Source organism: Leptonychotes weddellii, chromosome 14 (genome assembly GCF_054177405.1).
Source record: "Leptonychotes weddellii isolate Sample4059 chromosome 14, ASM5417740v2, whole genome shotgun sequence".
In the NCBI taxonomy this organism is placed as follows: domain Eukaryota; kingdom Metazoa; phylum Chordata; class Mammalia; order Carnivora; family Phocidae; genus Leptonychotes; species Leptonychotes weddellii.
Genome location: NC_138382.1, coordinates 8,544,920 through 8,567,421, shown reverse-complemented (window position 1 = coordinate 8,567,421; position 22,502 = coordinate 8,544,920). Strand labels below are relative to the sequence as shown.

Here is a 22,502-nt window from a genome sequence, read left to right as displayed (position 1 = left end):
TACTGTCCTGGGGATTCCTAGGCCGTATTCTGTGCTTCCTTTGGCTTTCTGGCTCTGATACTTCGTAGTATCCGGTGTATTGATGGAACAAGGGTGAAGAACTGGGTGTCGGGATTTTTCCTGTCATCTTGGGGGTGTGGGGGTCGAAACCTAGAATCAGAAGGCCCGTGTTGCATCCGGACTCCAGGTGCTCCTGTATTCCCTGGTGTACAGGACACCTGCTAAGCCACGGCCGGCTCCTCTCCCAGGGGGCATCCTCGTTCCTGCTCTCTCAGCGCTCCCAGAGTCCTTGCAGAGCTCTTGCGGGTAGCAACTGCAAGATTGCATGTAAATTAGTAAATTGGAGGGTATTCCAGAAATGAAAGCTGATATTAAAGTTAAAAGTTAGCGTCATTCATATTAGTGGCTCTTTTCTTAGTTCTGCTTCTCTAGTTAAAGTCTAGGAGAGTTAGTAAGGGTTGAGACTTTTCCAGGCAATTGACATTATTCAAAGGGGGCAATGTCAGGTTTTATTGGGGGGGACACAGCAAGTGTCAGATGAGTTTCAAGGATGCTCCCCTGCGGAGACTACAGCGTTGCCTCTTCCCTTTGTTCGGGCAGGCAGGTGGTGAAGACCGCGCCCAAGTTCCTCGCCAGATGTCGATGCTAGAGAAACCCAAAATGTGGCTCATGGCCCTGACATTTTTTATTCCTACTTTCCGTGTTGCCCATCCTATTTGTTGTTCTACAGGGGAAGTACCTTCCCTCTGGAGTCCTGTGCCTTTTTAAAATAAAGAGCTTGTTGATTCTGTCCCCATGCTGTTCACCCCGTAGTGGTCTCCAGTGAATTTCTCTCTGAAGTCCTCCCTAGATTACTTTCACTGTAAACTGTAATGATTTTACCCTGGTCATATTTCTCCCAAGGTCTCCTATCGCGGTTACTTGTAAGGCTACTCCTCCTCTCTCATGTTCTCTTTGATCTTTTATAATTGGCTTAAAACTCACCGTATTTAATCTGCAGTGACTTTGTTTCTCCTCCCTACTTTCGCTTTTCCAGTCCCTGAGAATTTAATAATCTGTTGCTTATTACTCTCTTAGTTTTACTTTTACCTGAGGTGTCATATTTTCTGTCCCACTGTTTAATCGTCTCTGCTCCTGGTCTACAACGCTTGTTTCAGGGGTTAAGGCAGGTCTGCACTGTCTGTGTATTGGCTTGCAGTAAACGAAGCCCTACACCTTCTGTGGAGTTGGTGGGCTCCCTAGTTTCTGGCTGAACCTGAAAGCACCTGCAGGTTACATATGGTAATGTCATGATTAAGTGACCCTTCCTACGTTGGAGATAAGCAGGTGAGCGCCTAGCTGGTACTGAATGAATGAGTGAATTTGAGTTGTGGTTTTTTTTGTGTTTTTCTTTTTAAGAGAGAATGCAGGGATGGGCGGAGGGGAGGGGCTGGGGCAGAGGGAGAGAGAATCCCAAGCAGGCTCCACACCCAGTGCGGAGCCCAACACGGAGCTCGGTCTCACAACCCTGAGATCATGACTTGAGCTGAAATCAAGAGTCAGACGCCTAACTGACTGAGCCACTCAGGCGCCCCAAATGAATTTGAGTTTTGAGAGCTTTTTCTCACAAGTTGACTTTTTTGGGGCAAATGGCCGGGACTGCTCAGCTCGTACGAAAGAACAGTTCTTACGGCCTCTGTGGCCGACTTCTTGGCGAATCCTTCCTGTGACAGCATCCGGTCCCAGCACTGCAGTCTCTACTCATGAGAACAGCCTTCCCGCTGCTTTTCTGGTCTGTGTCTAGTCCAGGATGAAGGAGCACCCCTGTGGGGCTCGAGGCTCTCTGCCTGTTCCGTCGTTTCTTTCCTGGGGCGGGGGGACAACTTACTCTTACAACGTGTGTGTTTCTAGGAGTGTGTGCTTTTTTGCCGTCGTTCAGATACTTACCCTTGTCTCGTTGAATTCAACAACAACAACATCTTCTCTTGGCAGGCCAGTATTGTTTCTGTGTCAGAATAAACTGGAGAAGCCCGGGTGAGGCGGGTGGGTGACGTGGCCACAGGTGACAGCTGGTGCGGCCCACAGAGTCTGCCGACTCCTTTGCCTCACACACGGCTCCCTCTCTGCAGGCCCCTGGGCTAGAGTTGGTGCTCCCCTCGCTCCGTGCCACGGGCCGTACCCCCTACAGACACGTCCCTGGGGCTAAGTGTGCTGTGTGCTGTCCAGCAGCTCTGCATAGCGGAGACCTTTCTGTGAAGCGGAATTTCTGGAAGCACGTTCGATTTCCAGTGCTCCAGACGTGCACACGTCCGTACAACACGGGTCACCAGGCGAGGAAGGTCCGGGGGGATGGGACGCGGCTGTGCCCGTGGGCGCGCGAAGCTGGCCGTTGCGCAGCTCCCGTCCCGCTTGTCTTAGCTGCCGGAGAGCACTCTAGCTGACTCTGGGGAAGGATTTCTCGCAGCTAAGATTTGCCTTTCTTTGCTGTTAGGATGTTGATTGATACCTAGATACAGATGCAGGTGTGGGTATAGATCTGTGTGTGCGCGTGCGTGTGTCTGAATACACGTGTCCATATCCCAGGTGGTCAGAGTCTTAAGGGCTTTGCAGATGCTGTGTCTGCCATTATTACTAAAAGCCAGAAACCTCTGGCTCCAGCCAGAAAGAAAGAAGGAAAGAAAGGGCACTGTCACAGTGGGAGTCTCACTGGGGCGAGGTGACTGGCTGAGCTCGCTTCCTGTGTGTGCCGAGGCCCGGACCGCACCGAGGCTGGGGAGGGGGTCCTGGCCCCCACACTGGGGAGGCGGGCGTTGCCACAACTACACCACCTTTCACCGTGCCCTCCTGTCCCTGTGGTTCGTGACACGTTTGGCGGAGCACCTAGCTGCGGGGAGCTCACTCAGGGTCTGGGCGGCTGGTGTGCACACGTGGAGAACAGCTGGGAAAGGAGGCTGGAGAGCTGCCTCAGGGCTGAGTCAGAAGAGCCACAAGTTAGGGGCTTCGGGCTGGTGTGGCGCCCTCGGCCGGTCTTCCCCAGCGTGGTAAGATGAGGTTCGGACGGCCAGGTCTCTGTCTTTGGAGTCTGAGAACTCTCTCGACTCCGTGTCTGATGCACCGCCGAGCCAGCATTTAAACCCTTAGCAGTCATTTACATGCTTCCCCGGGCAGTCGTCAGGCTTGACTCTGTCAGTAGCGACAGATGTTTCTTAGACTCAGCATGTTCATTGGCCATGTCTGCGCAGCTTCCTTCTCTAGAAATGACATGGCCCGTGGCCAAGCATGGGAGCCCCAGCCTTGTCAGCTGCCATTGCACACATGTGCTCGGACTCAGCCCTCTTACCTCTCCGGACATCAAAACAAGGGGCAGAAGGACGTCGTAGGCCTTCCCTGGTGTCGGACTCCGTGAAAAGCCGTTAGGCTTCATTCTGTCCAGCCTTGGTAAAGGTGACCGTTGAAAGGATGCACCGGGGTTTGTACTTGGAACTGACTTCTGTTAATTGTAGAGGAGCTTTGTTGAAAAGGAAGGAAAGACCGAAGGAAGATAAAGATGGCAAACGCCAGTAGGCCGTGCATCCTGGAGATGCGGTGGACAGCGTGAGGGCAGGGGCAGCGAGTGGCCACGCCGTGGACAGTTGAGTGGTCTCAGTCCTGACAGTGCATGCTCTTTTGGACCTTGATGTGAACCGGATGTGTGCTTAGCGGCGTGTCTCACACCGTCAGGCCAGCGCTGCGCAGTGGGGCTCTGGAAGGGGGCCGTGGTGGGGACGCCACGGAAGTGCCAGGGGATGGCCAAGCCCCCCGGCATCCACACCATGTGCAGCCAGCATCCTGTCCCTTCCGCCCATCCCTGCTAACGCTGAAAAGTGGGATGGCTGTAGAGTGACTCGCCTCGGGGACCGAATGTCAGTTCTAGAATTAATATCATAAGTGCACATGGAATCCCCAAATTCCATTTTCATCACTGATTGGAACATAGCACCTCTTCCCACTCGATAAAAACAACAACAACAACAACAAAAAACACTAAATGTGGGAGCGTATATATTGAATTTAAGATTTAAAATTTCACCCTCCCTTACCTCCATCTTCTCCCAGTAGCAATATTTAAAAAGCGTGATACAATTAAATAGTCAAATTCAAAGAAAAGGGAGTACAAAGGGCTGCAGATAATTCCCAGTTTGGGTTACCAGCTCCCACACAATGGAGAGTTGATTATGCTTTGTTTTCCTGTTGTTTGGGGGGAGGGAAGACTCCATGGAGGTGGGAAAGGTACATCGGGAAGAAATGTGAAATGTCGCTGATTTGAGGTAAGCGTGCCTGCAGAAGCTTCTGGTGTCGGCTCTGGAACAGCCCCTTGCAAGTGCTAAAGGTCAGAAGCCCTTCCTTCACAAATTTGGTAAGACGGAGCAGTTAGCTGTTACAGTGTGCAACCCTGGAGGTCACAGACCAGGCTAGGAGAAATAATTATGCATGGTAATGGGCAATTACAGATAATGGGCTTCTGGGGGTGGCAGAAAATACACAGCCCCACAGTCTTGCCTGGAATGAACACTGACTAGCACATTAACTTTATAGCAAGCTAAAAGTTCAGCCCTGGAACAGCAGCGGTCCCCCCAAATAAATAAAATCCCTGACTGACTTAAGGGAAGCAGCACCATAGTAACTATGCTTCTCAGAAGTAGAACTGAGTACCCGAGGCAGTGGGGCTGGAGGGGAGAGAGTTTGGGGAGAGGAAGCAGGGGTCAGCTCTTCTCCCCCCTCCCCGCCCCCCAGCTGTATTTGCCTCACTAAGTCGGGATGGGTTCAGGCCCACGGCAGGCACGCAGGGAAGAGGTCGTTTGCTTTCCTGGCTCTGGGTTCGTGTTTGACGTTTAAAATAGCCCTGTCATGATTGCCTTGTGGGAGAAACAGATTGTTCCCGCATTTCCTGATTATGACTTTAGGGAGTGATATCACACCGACTGTACTCAAGGCTACTGTCTGACCTCAGAGAAGGCCAGGCGCGGAGGATTCTGTTCCTTTCCAAGCTCAGTTGCGCTCGGGAAGCCTCTGCCAGGTGCAGCCCAGCCCTCCTGCGGTACCCCAAAGATGAGCATGTGGAGCAGGGATTTTTTTTCAGAATTATTTGGTGGCTCTCTTGCTCGATGCGGAGAAGGCCACCACTCTGTTGTGACAGTGATGAGAACGATAGCTAACCTCTCTCGAGCATTTACCGTGCGTCGGAGCCTGCTGCACCCTCTGTGGTGTCCGTAGCATCATCATCCCCACGTTACCTGGAGACGCTGGGGCGCAGAACACGAAGTCCCTGGATCCAGGGTCGTGGGGCACTAGATCCCGATCTGATGGAGCAGCTCGGCGTTGGGAGCTAATGTTCTCACCCGGAAGTTCTGTGCACTGGTTGGCGTCTGTCCCACTGAAAGAAATGTTTCCGGCTTAAGCTCAGAGCCAGGGTGCCCAGCTGGGACTTCACTGCTGACTGCTAACCACCTATGCGGCGAGCTCAGGATGACACCCTGGACTCCAGTTGCTCTGAAATCGGTCCTCCTGGAAAGAAGCGCTCATAGGACAGGTTTGCAAACTTTTCAGTGGCCAGGTTCCCTTTATGCTCTTAAAAATCATCAAGGACCTCAAGGAGCTTGTATGTTGTATATATGTGGATTCTGTCAACATTTATTGAATTAAAGCCCCAAACTGAGAAATTAAAAACATATTTGTTAATTCCTTTAATAAATGTGTCACTTGTTAGCAGAAGTAACGTATTTTAATGAAAAATAAAAAGTATATTTTTCCAAAACAAAACTTAGTGAGGAGAGTGGCTTGTTTTGACGTTTTTGCAAACTTGTAAGTCTGACTTAGACTGAGTTCCCATTATTTACTTCTTTAGTCTGTTGTTTTGATTGAAATACATGAAAATTCAGTTTTACATAGATACATTTTTGGGAAAGGGAGAGAAGTATTTGAATAGCCTCTTGAGACCCTTGTGCCTGTTTTCTGATACTGGACCAAAACTTGAAAGGTGATTTATTCGTTTATTTATTTGTTTATTTTTAAAGATCTTATGTATTTATTTGAGAGAGAGAGGGCAAAAGGGCATGAGCGAGAGGGAGAGAGAACCTGAAGCTGACTCTGCCCTGAGCTCAGAGCTCGATGCGGGGCTGAATCTCACAACCCAAGATCATGACCTGAGCTAAAACGAGGAGTCTGAGCCAACTGAGCCAGCCAGGTGCCCCAATGATAATTTCTTAAAAGATTAGTTGCAGGGTGGAGTCTGAAACCGTGTTAATGAGCTTTTTGTTCTCTGCCAAATTAAAATCCACTGGTCTGTCTTGCACTTTATTTATTTAAGATTTATTTTAAGATTTTAAGATTTATTTATTTTGAGAGAGAGCACGCATGCGTGCGGGTTAGGGGAGGGGCAGAGGAAGAGGGACAGAAGAGAGAGAAAATCCCAAGCAGACTCCCCGCTGAACAAGGAGCCCAACCCAGGACTCCTCCTCATGACCCTGAGATCATGACCTGAGCCGAAATCAAGGGTCGGATGCTGAACAGACTGAGCCACCTAGGCACCTGCCATCATGCACTTTAAATGGACCTTTCACTCGTGCATTATTTTATAACGTCATTCATTTGTTATTTGGAAAATATTAACTCCCTGAGTTGTGTAGATCTTCCAAAGGTCCTATTTCATGGCAAAATATCAGAAAAATCCCATTTGTTGTATCACTACTGATCTTGTCAAAACAGTCTTCAATTTGGGAAGCTGTCAAGTGCATGGTGGCAGATGTAAGTTTCCAAAAATTCTGATTCGAATTTTGGGCAATAAATACCGTCAGTTGTTTTCCTTGAAATGACTGGCTTGCTTTGTTCCTTTTCAAGACAATGCCAAGTGCCCAAGTCCCAGTAGCCAGAGTTTGTCATCATTCTTTCAAGTATATGTGGTGTTCCATAAAAAAAGCCGAGCATATAGCTCTTTATTCAGACATTTGCAGGAAGCCCCTCCTTGGAGGAAACCATTGCCCTCGGGGTGCAGCAGAGAAGTGCTTTCTGCGTCCCTCCCACTTTGTCTTGGGATATTAAAAAGGCGCGGGCAAAGGTAGAGAGTTAATCAAGCTTTTTTTTTTTTTTTTCCCCCTGCTTCCTCAAGGGCATCTTAAGCAAGATTGACATAAAAATTTTTAAATTCTTTAATATTTTATGAAGTATAATATTACAAATGAGGACTGCAGTGAGGAATCCAGTGAGCACCGGCGCGGTTTGGTGGGACTGCCTCGCTGTCCCCACCACGGCTTCCGCATCACCATTGCACCTGGCAGAAGGCGACTAAGATCCTTGTGTTACTGTGGAAACCCGTTGGACTTCGTGGACCCTTGTGGGGTGGAGCCGTGGGTGGGGGCCTCCATCACATTTGGAACTGCTGCAGTCAGATGTAAGGTGTGACTTCTCGGCATGCAAACGCCAGTCTGGTGGGTTTAAAGCTGGCCTCAGACGGCTGGTTCTGGCGTCACCCCGGGTCCCCGGGATGGGTCCTCTCGCCGGAGGCTGCTGTGTGCAGTGGCTGGGGTGTGGCCTGGCCCCGAGGCACTCTCCCCCCAGGCCACCCCCTGCAGCCAAGGGTGACCGCTGGCTGAGAGTCAGGCTGTTGGGGGTGGCCCAGGCCCACTCAGCGACCATTCCTGAAGACCTGAAGCACACTGCAGGACAGATAACTCACTGAAATGACACCTGAACCAGGACGAATCTCAAGCCGAGCAAAAGCCGTGTGAAACGATATGATGAGATGTAATTTGGTTTTTTATTTCTTCACGTTTACTTAAGCATCCACGCGCAAACTTCCCATCACCACCTGAGACCTGCAGGAGCAAAGACAAACACCTGTGATCTCATTTTTCTTTCTTTTTTTCCGTAATTTTTAAAATTTAAATTCTAGTTAACATACAGCGCAACACGGGTTTCTGGAGTAGATTCCAGCGTTTCATCACTTCCGTAAGACACCCAGCGCAACACGGGTTTCTGGAGTAGATTCCAGCGTTTCATCACTTCCGTACGACACCCAGTGCTCATCACAACAGGTACCCTCTTTAGGACCCGTCATCCGTCCCACCCATCCCTCACCCACCTCCCTCTGCGATCTTATTTTTATTTTTATTTTTAAGATTTTATTTATTTATTTGACAGAGAGACAGTGAGAGAGGGAACACGAGCAGGGGGAGTGGGAGAGGGAGAAGCAGGCTTCCCGCTGAACAGGGAGCCCGATGCGGGGCTCAATCCCAGGACCCTGAGATCATGACCTGAGGCGAAGGCAGACGCTTAACAACTGAGCCACCCAGGCGCCCCGCGATCGTATTTTTAAAAGAAAGTTATGGAAGAATCTAGATCCCAGCTCTGAAGGATGCTAGCCAGGAGCAGACTTGCAAACGGACCCCTGTGCCCAGCGCCATTCGTGGCCCGAGCAGAAGAGCCTGAGGAGGCCTCTGCGTTTGAAGTCGTCTGAACACGATCCGGAGCAGACACACATCTGTGTTCACAGTCTGTCACAAGTGCTCCTAACTTGAACTTTTCCCAGTGCAAGGGATACGAGAAAGCGTGGGGAAGGGATTCCCCGTAAGGTCTCTTTGGGAACAGAGCACCAAACGTCCGCCTCTCTTCCCCATCCCCTCCCAAACCCGGGCCCGGCTGCTGGCCTGTTGGTGGCGCTGCCAGTCGTCCCATCCGCTCATGGTGTCCACAGAGTCGCACACTGTCTCTGGCGTCTTGCCAGTAATAGGCAATTCTGAGCTGGCCTAAAGCGAGAAAACTTCCGTGGCCATGAGACACTTTCTAGCAAAGTCAGAGAAACGGCATCTTCTTCGTATCCGCCACCCTCTGCAGGCCAGCAGTTCTGCTGGGTGGCCCCGGGGAGTTCTGAGGCACACACGGAGGGGATGTGGAAGGGGGAACACACAGGGAGCAGGGAACGGAGAGCAGAAACCCAGGAATAGGCATGTAGGTAGGTGCACGCGTGTGGGAGGGGAGGGTTGTGCAATGCCGTCAGCTGCTCTCTGGGACCACACGGTGAAGTCTGCACCGTGGGTGCCAGTCTTCAGATCCACTTACGATTTTCTCCTTGGAGGAGAGCCTGATCTCCATCCTTCTGTGCCGACAGCAGCCTCATTCTCCTCCTGCTGGGGGGAGATCTATATATGTATATGTGTATATGTGTGTGTGTATTTTGGAAGACTCTTTTATAGAACCCTTTTATGATCCCTTAATTTCTCCTTGGTGCTCTTTGTCACCACAGAGAGAAGCTCCTTGAGGGCAGGGATTGACTGACCAGCACTTGGGCTTGTAGCCAGGGCAGGGGGTGCAGGAGCACCCAGCTCCGGGAGTCCCAAACAGACCAGCTGCAACCACTTGCTGCTGTCAAAAGTCCTAAGGCAGAGAGACGAGTGGAAGAGAAACAAGAAAGGAATTTATTTTAGTGAGGCCAGCACCTGGAAGACAGCAGACGAATGTCTCAAAGACTGTCTCTGAAGTGCTGAAAATGCTTCCAGGGTTAAATAAGGAAAATGCGGGGCATCGGTAGATGGGTCCACGCAGGTGGGTGGTGAAGGTCAAGTCGAGCATTATCTTGCGGTCCGTCCCGCGGGGTCTGCTGGCTCAGGGCAGTCCTGGTTGCTTGAGGGGCAGCTTCAGTTCCCATCCCGGGGAAGCTTTGCCCACAGGGTCTTTTGCCTGAGTTAAAGAGGTCAGCTAGAAGAAAGTTTGAGGTCAGCATGGAGGTCAGTGAAGCCCAAGTTCAGGGATTGCCGCACACAATGGATGTGTTACTCCTGGGGCTTTTCAATGGCCCCGGGGTGGCCTGTTTCAAATCGTGGCCAGCTCCCTTGGAAGGCTTTTCCACTCTTCATGTTTCTCCATTTCCCCTGAAGTTCCTGCTTGGTTTCTTTGATGTGGTCATGCTCAACAATCAGGATCTTCCTCTCTCTGTCTCTCCCTTTCTCTGTCTCTCTCTCTCTCTGTCCTTCTCTCTGTCTCTCCCTCTCTCTGTCCTTCTCTCTCTCTCTCTCCCTCCCTCAGTCTCTCTCTCCAGACTCCTTTGCATCCCACATTGATATTTTACACACTTTGAATCAGACCTGCTCCTGGCTTGAAAGACCAACTTCAAATTCGTTTTGTTTTGAAAAGCCTTCACCCTAAGAACACTGAACTTGGCAAATTCCTCCAGGACCAGATTACATTAAAAAAAAAAAAAAAAACCCTTGGGAGAAAGGAGATATTGGCTCAAACACATTCCCTGCTTTGTGTACAGGAGTGACGTGAGCGAGCCAGCGGCAGCAGAACGTGTACTTGGAAGGCTGGACTTCATCTCGCCCTCCCGTCGCACAGGTTTTTTGTTTTCCCACAGCCTTGGCCAGTCTCTCCTGGGCTTGTCTCGGACTGTCCCTGTGAGTCCTGCAGCAACAAGGACTGCAGCCTTTGTGCCCTGAGGTCCCAGACGGGTTGCCTTGTGCACAGTAGGTTCTTGTGTGGAACAGGATGTGTCTCCCCCAGGGGAAGGTACCAGTGCAGGTGATGGTCCCTCATTCGTCATCACGGACACCAGTTAGGGGACAGCAGGCACATGCCCCCTCTGTGATCAGGCCTCTCGCTGGACCAGCTCTGCTTTCCCTCTGGAGACCCACACATTCCCTTGTCAGGGCGGCAAGCTCGTCTCAGAATTGTGTGCGCGCTTAGGGGCTCCAGCGGTCAGCTCACAGGACATCTGTTCTCCCCGTGTCTCTCTCCAGGTTCTCCCCCTTGGAGGGGGGAGACTTAAAGCTTCTCTCTGGGTCTCTCCGTTATTACTAAGTCTAGAAAATGCCAGGAGCTGTTAATCTGGACATAAGGGTTGCCCTGCAGAAAGAAAGCTAAAAAAAAAAAAAAGCGAAGTTGCTGAGCAAGACTTCTTGTTCCAGGCAGGTACCCCCGTCATCCTCCTGATTCTCTGACAGGTCATCATTGAACACAGTCTTAAGACCTTAATTTTCCTTAAAAAATAAAAAGGAATAGAGAAAATGACACTCTTTCTGTATCCTCCTAATACTCAGCACAACATGTTAGATAGGTAATTTTGAGATCTCAGACTTAGCAAGTGAACAATTGTGCCTGGTGGGTAACTCTTAAAACCAGAAGCTAAGTAGGACAGGGACCATGCAAGGCATGGGATCACAAAGAAAAATAAAACCTGCTATATGTAAATTAACCATTCACCTGAGATCACTGAATGATAAGTAGTCTTTACTGTTTGTAAACTGTTAATTCTGGTTTTCTGTGCAATCTTTCATATAGGAGACTGGGGTTTGGTTTTGTCATTGAAAATGGGAGTCCAGCTCTTGGTTTAAATGTAAAGGACTCAAAGTGCAACAACTCTGGGAATCTTGACACTAGAGAAGAGTAGGGAAAAAAGCCTTCACATACCTTAAAATGAATTACTGGTTAACTACCATTAATATGCCATGGGCCCGGAGACCAGCATATAACACTGCAAGATCAATACGGGTATTTATCATGTGTGGGTATTGATCTCTCATGAAGGAGTGAATCATATTTCACGCTGCATATGTTAGTGCAAAAAGAAGTAGCAGAGGGATTGGGAAGCCTTATCAAAGAACTGGATGTGTGGAAGGTAAATGTACTGAGCCACAAATAAGAGCACTGGAATAAAAAGAGATCAAGTCTGTAGACAATATCTCTGCCCACGTCTCTGCCAGACGAATGCCGTGGGTCATTTTTCCAGATACATGCTCCTCTGGTCCTCCTTGCTTTCTTAGTTGTGGAGTCCAGCCCTGCTGACCTTTTCTTCCTTCTAGCACAAATTAATCCTGTACCAGTAATAAATACCAGCACTGAAAACGTCTGACTTCATTCTTCCATTGGCATCTTGAGGACCTAGAGGTTGATAATTTTTACGAGGGACTGCTGGTTAAGAAAACTGCCACATTCTCTTGGGAAAGCACAAGCTGTTGTGTTTTCTGTTATTTCTAATATCATTTTTAAGTCATCTTGGCCCGTGTTTATTCTAGAAAAATAAACAGTGAGATCCAGCTTAAGAATTTTTAGCAAACTCATTAAGATGTTTCTACTTTCGGGGCGCCTGGGTGGCTCAGTCGTTAAGTATCTGCCTTCAGCTCAGGTCATGATCCCAGGGTCCTGGGATCGAGTCCCGCATCGGGCTCCCTGCTCTGCGGGAAGCCTGCTTCTCCCTCTCCCACTCCCCCTGCTTGTGTTCCCTTTCTTGCTGTCTCTCTCTGTCAAATAAGTAAATAAAATCTTAAAAAAAAAAGTGTTTCCACTCTCTTTGTGCTTCCTCACCCTGGCCGTACAGTTACAATGTCCCCGTCACAGTGCGTGTCAGGCACGGGGGGCAGGAAGTAGATCCAGCTGTCAGTATTTACTTTTTTTTTCCCCCTATGACTCAGAAAAGGGTTAGGAATAGCCTATTAAGACTTTGTTCATGAGGAACCACTTTTTGAATACATACATACATATACATTTCAAATTGTATATCCTTATATATTTTGTGGTTTCTGAGTTTTAAGTCTGCCTTTGGGTTTATTGCCAATCAGTAGTGACACTTGGCTCGACGGGCCATCCTTGGCGATGTCCCAGCGTTCAAGAGAACGTCTCTAGTTACCCTTTTGGGGATTAGGCTGGAGCAGAGGTTGGGGAGGTGGCATGTTCTGCTTCTGTTCTTTCTTCCTTGGTCTGGGTGAGAGCTGTGTTCTTCACAGGCTGGAGTGTCGCATGATCACTCAGCAGGGGAACAAGGGTCTGATCGGGGAGCTGGAGGGCTTCCCTGGGTGCCAGGTGTCAGCAGCGGAACTTGGTTGTTTGGAGGAAATGTCCACAGCACAGACGTGCCCCGGATTTCTGTGCATTGCTGCAGCCTTGCTGTCCATGCCCATCATTACCTCTGCAGGCCTGGAGTATTTAAAGAGCCTTGTGTAGACTAACTTAGAGACCATATATGCGTATACAGAATAAACTGTTCTAGTGTAGTCTATTCTCCTGCCTCCTTATTCTCCTAGATCTATCTTTTTTGCTTGGATCACTTTTCCTAAGACATTTTTATTTTACTCCCTCACTCTGAAAACCTTCACTAACTCCCTGTAGCTTGAGAAAAAACCGCAAGTCCTTGGCTGGCCTCCACATTCAAGGCCTTCCACAGTTTGAGCCAACGCAGCGTCCCAGAAATTCTCATCACCTGTGGGCCCTTGACCTGAACTCTGGACTCCCTCCAGGCTCATCGGCTCACTGTCCCTGCAGCACTACTGTGCTTCCCTCCTCATGACCCTGTTGCTATCTTTCTCTTTTGAGTGTGTCCCCACGCCATCATGTCTAAATCCCCTCCATCCTCGCTCCCGTCTCGTCCTTTTGCTGAGGGTGACATCTGCCTATACCGTCCTTGTGGCAGTGAGTTGAATGCTTTGTAGGTTTTTCTGTGCCTGTTTTCCCACGTAGATGGCACGCTCTTTTTTTTTTTAAGATTTTATTTATTTATTTGAGAGACAGAGCGCAAGAGTGAGAGAGAGAGCGTGAGCAGGGGGAGGGAGGAGCAGAGGGAGAGGGAGAAGCAGACTCCCCACCTAGTAGGGAGCCCAATCCCAGGCTCCATCCCAGGACCCTGGGATCATGACCTGAGCTGAAGGCACTTAACCGACTGAGCCACCCAGGAATCCCTAGATGGCAGACTCTTAAGAAGAAATGAAACGTTTTGAATATTTCTTTATGCCTTTTACAGCTAAAGCAAAGCTTTGGACATAGTTGTTCTAGGGTAACCAATGAATGAATCAAATATAAATACAAAAATACAATTCAAGGTTAAGAATAAATGATTTTTATATTACCTGCTCCTCTTGATTTTCCAGAAGCCCTATGTAGAATAGTAAAATTTTTCAAAGGGAATAGGTGCTCAAATAGTTGAATTAAGCTTTTGTGGTTAGAAAACATGAAGAAAGCCTGGGTGTAGGCCACGAGGATTGGAACCATTTGGCAGCAGGAAACACACAGCTTGCGATTGGAGCTCTGCAGAGATTTTGGTTGAAGTGGTATTGATTTGCGTGCTCTTATTTGGTAGCCATTGAGGAGTGTCACATTAATGCAGTCGGGGGTCACATTTTTAGGGATAACATACGGAACAGTTGCTTTGAATCTTTAAAGTAGACCAGTGATTCTTGATCTTTGAGTGCATCGGAGCCTTCTGAGGGCTTTGTTAAAACTCAAGACTGCTGGGCCCAACCCTCAGAGTTTCTGATTCAGTGGGTCTGTGATGGGGTCCGAGAGTGTGCTTTTCTGCAAGTTCCCTGGTGGTGCTGATGCTAGTGATGCAAGGACCACATTCTGAGCACCACTGGATTAGACACCTGCTGTTTGATGGATGTTTATTTCAACCTTAGGAAACTTCCATGTACTAGTAGCATGCACATAGAGGCTGAGAGTCATAAAGCTGTTTTTAACATTGACCAAGAGTTTTGATGTCAACTTGAAAATGAAATTTGTGATTTATAAGATATTTTGGTAGTTCCACATGTCCCTAGACCTTTTTAAAATGTCACTTTTTCTTTTTTCCTTTAAGAGAGGGAGAGAGAGAGTGGTGGGTGAGGGGCAGAGAGAGAGGAAGAGAGAGAATCCTAAGCAGTCTCCATGCCCAGCTCTCTCACAACCCTGAGATCATGACCTGAGCTGCAGTTAAGAGTTGGACGCTTAACCAATTGAGCCACCCAGGTACCCCTAAAATGTCATTTAAGAGTGCTTAAACATTTTAGGATTAGAAAATATTTAGGTATCTATTCTTAAAGAGCTCAAATGATTTTTATTATTTAAATACTGGTATGAAATGAAACTTTCCCAACATGTATCTCTATTTATTCTTAAACATAAATATAATTTGAAAGAAGAAATTAAATATGGCTAAGTGGGAAAGTTATGGCATCATTAGCTAATTGCAGTCTGCTGTAGCAAAACAAATCCCTGCTCTGACCTGACACAGCATTTCATTTGAGGTTCACTGTGGAGTTTGTTCAAGCCATCCTCTTGTTACCTTGAGAATTATTACGGAAATCATTTTGTTGCTGGATAAAGCTGAGACCTGATAAAAGGTTCTGACTAAGGTTGTGATGCAGAAATTCATGAACCTGTGTCCTAATCTTAGAATGCCTGTGTTCTTGGGGTTCTATTTAACTCTTAAGTAATGTATTTTTTTTTTTTTTTTTTTTTTACTGAGAACCTTGCTTTTGAAGGGCAGGTCGTAGGGGGTATCCAGTTTTTCCCACTGCAGGGACACGGATAAACATCTAAAACGCCTTCCTAAATGTCTGTGGGATTGTATATGGATGTCCCACCAATGCTTGTGACTGAGTGGTTAAGAATATGTCATTCATGGGGCGCCTGAGTGGCTCAGTCGTTAAGCGTCTGCCTTCGGCTCAGGTCATGATCCCAGGGTCCTGGGATCGAGTCCTGCGTCGGGCTCCCTGCTCCACGGGAAGCCTGCTTCTCCCTCTCCCACTCCCCCTGCTTGTGTTCCCTCTCTCGCTGTGTCTCTTTCTGTCAAATAAATAAATAAATAAATCTTTAAAAAAAAATGTATCATTCATGATATATCAGATAAAGGGCTAGTATCCAAAATCTATATAGAACTTATCAAACTCAACACCCAAAAAGCAAAAAATCCAGTCAAGAAATGGGTAGAAGACATGAATAGACATTTTTCCAAAGAAGACATCCAAATGGCCAACAGATGCATGAAAAAATGCTCAACATCACTCCGCATCAGGGAAATACATATCAAAACCACAATGAGACATCACCTCACATCAATCAGAATGGCTAAAATGAACAACTCAGGAAACAACAGATGTTGGTGAGGATGAGGAGAAAGGAGAACCCTCCTACACTGTTGGTGGGAATGCAAGCGGGTGCAGCCACTCTGGAAAACAGTGTGGAGGTTCCTCAGAAAGTTAAAAATAAAACTACCCTAGGATCCAGCCATTGCACTACTAGGTATTTACCTAAAGGATACAAACATAGTGATTCAGAGGGGCACCTACATCCCAATGTTTATGGCAACAATGTCCACAAGAGGCAAACTACGGAAAGAGCCCAGATGTCCCATCCACAGGTGAATGGATGAAGAAGATGTGGTACATATATACAATGGAATATTACTCAGCAGTCAGAAAGAATGAAATCTTGCCATTTGTAAAAACGTGGATGGAACTACTACATGGTATTATGCTACGCAAAATAAGTCAGCAGAGAAAGACCTACTGTATGATTTCACTCGTGTGGAATTTAATAAACAAAACAGATGAACATGGGGAAGGGAAGGAAAAATAAAATAAGATAAAAACAGAAGGAGGCGAACTATAAGAGACTCTTAACTCTAGGAAACACACTGAGGGTTGCTGGAGGGGAGGTAGGTTGGGGGGTGGGGTACCTGGGTGATGGGCATTAAGGAGGGCACGTGATGGAATGTGCATTGGGTGTTATATGCAAGTGATGAATCACTAAGTTCTACCTCTGAAACTAATAATACACTGTATGCTAACTAAATTGAATTTAAATAAAAAATTTTAAAAAGCATATGTCATTCATTCCTTCTCTGATTTACATATCCATATAATTTGTCATTTTTGCAAAATTTATATTGCTTATGTAATCTGGAAAACAATGAAGACATGACATTAAACACAAAAGAATCAGCTACTGAAAACCACCTGTTAGGCCATGAAATTGGTGTTTAAAATAAGAAAAAGTAGGGCAGTTCAGGAGGAGGGAATGGGCATGTGCCTTCTCCGAATGCAGTGTAGAATAACAAAATTGGAATTTCTCATCTCATTAGTTGGGAAGAGAAGAGAAGAAAAAGAAGTATAATAAAATAGTGGCTTGATGGAACACTGGCAGGAGGTTAAGGTGGGTGGATTTGGTGTTCTTCCAGAGAAAAGAGACTTTAGCACTGACTTTAAAATGAGATTGTAAAGATACCTTCCAGAGCTTGCACCTTTTTTATATTTTCTCTTTCTCCTTCCACATACAGCCAGTGGACAGTCTGAGCACCTGCTCTGGGCCATGCGTTGGCTGGGGAATTTCTGTCCACTGGCTTCTCTCCACTTACCTGTGCTTTTAAAATGAAATAACATCTTATTATTCCTTGGAGCTTCTGTGTCTTCCTCACATTTATTTTGATGTCTGGCTACTTGGAAAACCATTACACATTGATCCCTCCTGCAAATACTGACCACTGCGTGTCCCGCACTGAGCTAGGTATGGGGATGCACAGGTGAGCCCGGAGGCGTGCTGCCTGCTTGCTGGACTGACTTTCTGGCGAAGAGAAAGCTCTTGGCTCTGCTCATTTGGTCTGTTTCCTCGTTGCTTACTTGCTCCTCCATCTCTTGCAAGCTTCCACTCCTTCCGTTGTGCAAAAACCACAGGGCCCTGAAGACCTGGCCCTCAGTTGGTCTTTCCCAGAACCGATTTGCCTGATCTCTTGGCATCAGTTGACAAGGCATCCTGGTCCCTCCAGGATCCACATCAACTTTGGCCTGTGTGACAGTGTGTTCTCCGTTCTCCCGGTTCCACCACCGGCTCCCTTTGCTTTTCCCAGAACATACTCTTGTAGCAGTGACTCCCTCCTCCTCTCCTCAGAGGCAGCCAGCACCTCCTGGGCTCCTGGCTCTCAGAGCCTCTGCTCTGCGCATCCTCATTGGTAGCCTCCGTGGGCCTCCGGGGTCGCCTCCATTCAGCAGAGCACCCTGCCTCCCTCTCCCCTACCACACCAGCTTCCCCTCTCCCCCTCGTCTGTCCAGCCAAGCCCTCCAGGTCTGCTGAGTTGTCTCCCGGCGCATGGAACAGGCCCCTCACTTCAGGTCTCTCTTTCCTTCGCTTGTCGTAAGATTGCCATCAGGTCAAGCACTCCAGAACACAGATCTGACCATCTGCTCCTGGCTCAGAGATCCTCCCAGGTCCTGCCACACCCTGCAGGGTCCAGAGGGCTGGGTGGAGGCTTCCCCACCCCTTGCTGCAGCTTCATCTCTCCTTCCCTTTCCCGCCACCCAGTTCTTCGACCCCACTGCCCTGTCCAGCACTCCAAACCCTCCCACTTTCCTGCTCCCATTCCTTTGTCTCAGGACGCTTGTTCTCATTTTCCACCTCCACCTCGTTCTGCTCCTCCATTAAAGTGCAGCTGGGATGCAGTTTTTTTTCCCCCAAGAGCTCTGTAATCCTTTCTAGGCTGCAAGTCATCTTTCCAGCCTTTAGATTTCCCATAAAAGCTTATGGTTCTTCCTGTGTGATAATCCTTGCTGTTATTTGTAATCCCATCACATTTCGCCCTAGACTGTAGACTCCCTAGGGAGGGGCATCCTGACACCTTGCAGCCCTTTCAGGCACGTGGACCCACTCGTTGAACATTGTTTAATGGACGTCCATTGGAGAGATGACTTAGAAGTCTGCTTGTCACAGTTTAAAATCTAGAGCCAGGGTTGAGAAACTACAGCCCTTGGGCTGCTTCGGCCCGCTGCCTGCGCTTGTGAGTAAAGTTTTACTGCAACACAACCACTCAGCAACCTGGACATTCTTCAGTTGAATGGCTCACAAAGCCTGAAATAGTTACTGACCTTTTACAGAAGTTTGTCTACCCCTGGTATATACCATTGTCCAGACTCCTGAAGGATACAGTATCAGCCGTGGAAGGAAGTGAAGGAAACAATGTTTGCTTCAACTCTTAGCCTTTCACTTTGGCTCTTTGACATAACTACGTGACTACCATAGTTACGGCACTGGGATTTTTCTATTTATTTAAAGTGAAGTACAGTTAATTTTGTTGTAAAAATGATGCAGACAGCCAAGTTAACTAGATTTGATCTCTAATTTCCTAACATTAGGATAGGATTATCTGGGTAGAAGTTAGACCTGGTCAAGCTTTATGTTACTAAAATGTTTTGGGTATTCTCAGTAAAAAGAACTAACCAGCAGGGGTTGACCAGCTGTGTCACTAGTTGGGCCAGCCTTACAGACTTGTCCTTCGTTTCGGCCCCAGGAGGAAGCAGCATGTCCCAGAGCCTTGCTCTGCCCCTTGGCAGATGAGGAAGGCCGTAGGTCGCCAGGGTTTCGAGCGAAAGCTTTGTGGACCCCCACATTAATACCATGTGGTCTTTCTTTCTTTCTAGAGGGACGCATGGTCATCCAGGATATTCCTGCTGTCACCAGCAGAGGGCACGTGGAGAACACACCTGACCTGGTGTCTGACCCCACCTACTACAGTAGCTTTTACCAGCCGTCTCTGTTTCCGTACTACAACAATCTGTACAACTACCCGCAGTACTCCATGGCCTTGGCTGCTGATTCCTCTTCTGGGGACGTGGGAAGCCCCCTCGGGGGGTCCCCCGTGAAGAACAGCCTCCGGAGCCTCCCCGCACCTTATGTGCCTGGGCAGGCAGGAAACCAGTGGCAGGTAAGGCGTTACCCAGAGCGGCTGGATCTGCCGAGAGCACACAGTATGCGCACAGGACCAGCTCAGCACACGTGTGTGCACTTTATGCCAACGGCGCAAAAAGGTGTTCACGCTCCCATGACGTCACGTGACCCCGAGGTTGGCCGCAGGGATTGTAAACGAGTATGCATGTATTCGCTTGCGTTTTGAGATTTTACTTTTCTCCTTTTTCACTATCATTTTGCATAAAGACCCTGTTGGCTGGAGTCAGAATCACAAGGGGCTCACGGTGTGAGGTCTCACCTCCTCCAGGCTCATCCCCACTTCCTTTGAGCAGCGTAGAACGTGCTGGGTGCAGCCTTCTGGTTGGCAGTAATGCTAGTGATGAATTTGCACCCAGGGAGGGAGAAGTGTTATCATCTGTATGTCTGCGTGGAAGCAAGGCAAGAAAAGGAATTAAGTCACTGTCATTCTGGGCCAAATTGGGGTGTTTTTTTTAGCTGAAAATGAAGGTCATCATTCATACTCTTAGTGTACAACCAGTAACTTTTAAATTAACATCTGGGGTAAAACAAAGTATTTTGCACTGTCAGGGAAGGAGTGTTGTTCTAGAGCTGTCGTGCTCCCTCAGCTTTAACCATTTCGGTCCTGGAGTGTGTGAGCGGCAGATGGAGGCGGGGAAAGCGTTCCCAGGCTGGGTCCCCATGCTGCGGGAGTGCAGACACACAAGTGCTGACTCTCATCACTGCCAAGCCCCCTCCGACCATCAGTGTTACGATTCTGGGACAACTGTTCGTATTTTGGGTATGTTTACCATGCTCAGGCTTTGTCAGCTGGGCATTGATTCCAACACAACGGGACAGACATATTTGGGAGTTTAGGGCAAATCTTTGACCTTCTTATGCCCACTTCTAGAAAAATGTGAGTTGAAAATTGTCCTCCGAGCAATTCTATTCCATTTTGCATTTTTTAGGTGTGGGGAAGTTCTTAATATTCACGCTACCCCACTTTTTGGATTTTCTCACTACCCTTCAGGATCAGACTTCTTCAGCCCATTAGTATGTCCACTGTAATCCACTGGGCTACGCAGTTTTGTAAGCTTTCCACACAATTTATTTTGAGAATCTTACTTTTTTTTTTGAAAGATTTTATTTATTTATTTGAGAGAGAAAGCACGAGCAGGGGGAGAAGCAGGCTCCCGCTGAGCAGGGAGCCCCGATGTGGGAATCCATCCCAGGACCCTGGGATCATGACCTGAGCCGAAAGCAGATGCTTAACCGACTGAGCCACCTGGGTGCCCGAGAATCATCCTTTTTAAAAGAGATCTTAAAGCGTATGTGTGTGAGAACTCAGAATAATATGAGTGTAAAGAAAATGCAGTGGTTTACGGATCTTCTCCCTGGACCCCTACAAGCGTCTCAAAGTGCCAGTTGGATTTTATTATTGGGGGCAGGTTTTAGGTTGATTTCTATCAGAGACTCTCTTCTCTGAAAGGAGAAAGAAGTATTTGTAATTCTGAAAAAAATCAGCTCATCCTGTAGATTCCCAGGAAGCAGGGACTACTATTGAAGTGTCCTGGTTTTCTGGCTACTTCCAGGCTTTCAGGATAAAGTAGGAAGGCGAACCTGTTGGCTTATGAGAAAAGGGGTGAGAAAAAACATCTTAAGTGTTTGCTGAGAGAAAGCCAGCGAGCTCATGATCAGCTTTACAGCAAAGTCAAACATCTGCTTTGTCAGACTCTTTCAGCGGGCGTATGATGCTTGACACACTGATGTTTTCCACACAATTTATTTTGAGAATCTTACTTTTTTTTTGGAAGGTTTTATTTATTTATTTGAGAGTGAGAGAGAAAGCATGAGCAGGGGGAGGGGCAGGGGGAGAAGCAAGCTCCCCGCTGAGCAGGGAGCCCGATGTGGGAGTCCACCTGGAAAACCAGGGAAGGGCATGGTAGAGGTCTTGGGTTTCCTTGGAGGACTCTTGCCAAGTCCTCCCTCCCAGGGACAACCAGGAGGAGACGGGCTCGCTCAGCCATCCTCCTTGCCTTGTCCTGGAGAGACGTCTCAGGTGCTATGTGCAAGGAGAGAGTCCCCTGAGAGCAAGTTCCTGCACCTTGGCTGGCAAAGCGGGGAGGAAGAACCTTGCCCAGACTTCCTTCGTCCTGTGGGGACAGGCAGCTTTGATGCTGTTCGTGCTTTCTCTAGCACCACCACCTATGGAGCGAGGTGTCCCTGGTTAGCCGCCCAGGAGAGATGCCAAGATACCATTTAACATATGAGTTTGTTTTCCCAGGAGGCTGGCCTTAAGACTTTTTCTTTCTTAGCTGGTCACCGTTGGTAATCTATTTTCATATAACAAATTCTTTTGCAGAAATAGGTCCTTCTCTGCTACTGTAGTTGATGCCCATTCCTCTTAGTAAGTAACAGCACCAGTAATGACAGCTAGCATTTGCTGAGCAGTGAGTCCTCCTCGTAGCCTCAGGGAGCAGATTGTGTTGTCTCCTCCTCACAGGGGAGGGCATTGAGACTCCGAGGGCTGACTTAGCCAAGGTCACACAGCCACCAGACGGGAGAGCTGGAGTTCTGGCTCCACAGTGTTGCTCAGCACTGGTTATCTCTGGGTCTGCTGTAAACTCAGGGCCATGGCAACCACTAGCAATTAGTATGAACACTAAGGCTACCCTCTTTAGTTCTTTAGGGCTTAGAATTTCTACCTAAGTGTTTTGCTTTTCATTGGAGATCTTCTTGGAACCTTCTTCTGATTGTCTTTCTTCACTTGTGGAGGTTGGAATTAGGCAGAAACTTCTAGGACAGTGCCGATGTGTGGTTACTTCAGATGGCTGAGAATGGGGCCTCTGAAGCTTTCCTGAAATATGCCATCTCAGCATTTAGTGTTTAAAATATACTGAATTCCCTGCTGTCTAAAAGTTGCTTTTGGAATCTGCCTCCAACTTTCCTGTGAATGTGATTATCAGTAAAAGCATATTTAGGCACACCTGCCATGTGTCTGTAATCTAGAAAATGATCCTAACGATGGAGATGAGGGGACTTGACCATATGGTCTTTCCATCCCTTCTAAG

The 22,502-nt window shown here is 48.0% G+C and overlaps 1 protein-coding gene across 3 annotated transcripts in view; it reads left to right on the top strand.

The window, feature by feature from the left end:
* The window catches only part of DMRT1 (doublesex and mab-3 related transcription factor 1), a 106,509-nt gene that overhangs the window by 23,512 nt on the left and 60,495 nt on the right, over nt 1–22,502 (top strand). For all 3 annotated transcript variants that reach the window (XM_081802817.1, XM_081802815.1, XM_081802816.1), the window contains exon 3: nt 19,164–19,447. In XM_081802817.1, coding sequence (XP_081658943.1) covers nt 19,164–19,447 — 284 coding nt within the window. The remainder of the gene's footprint in view (nt 1–19,163; nt 19,448–22,502) is intronic.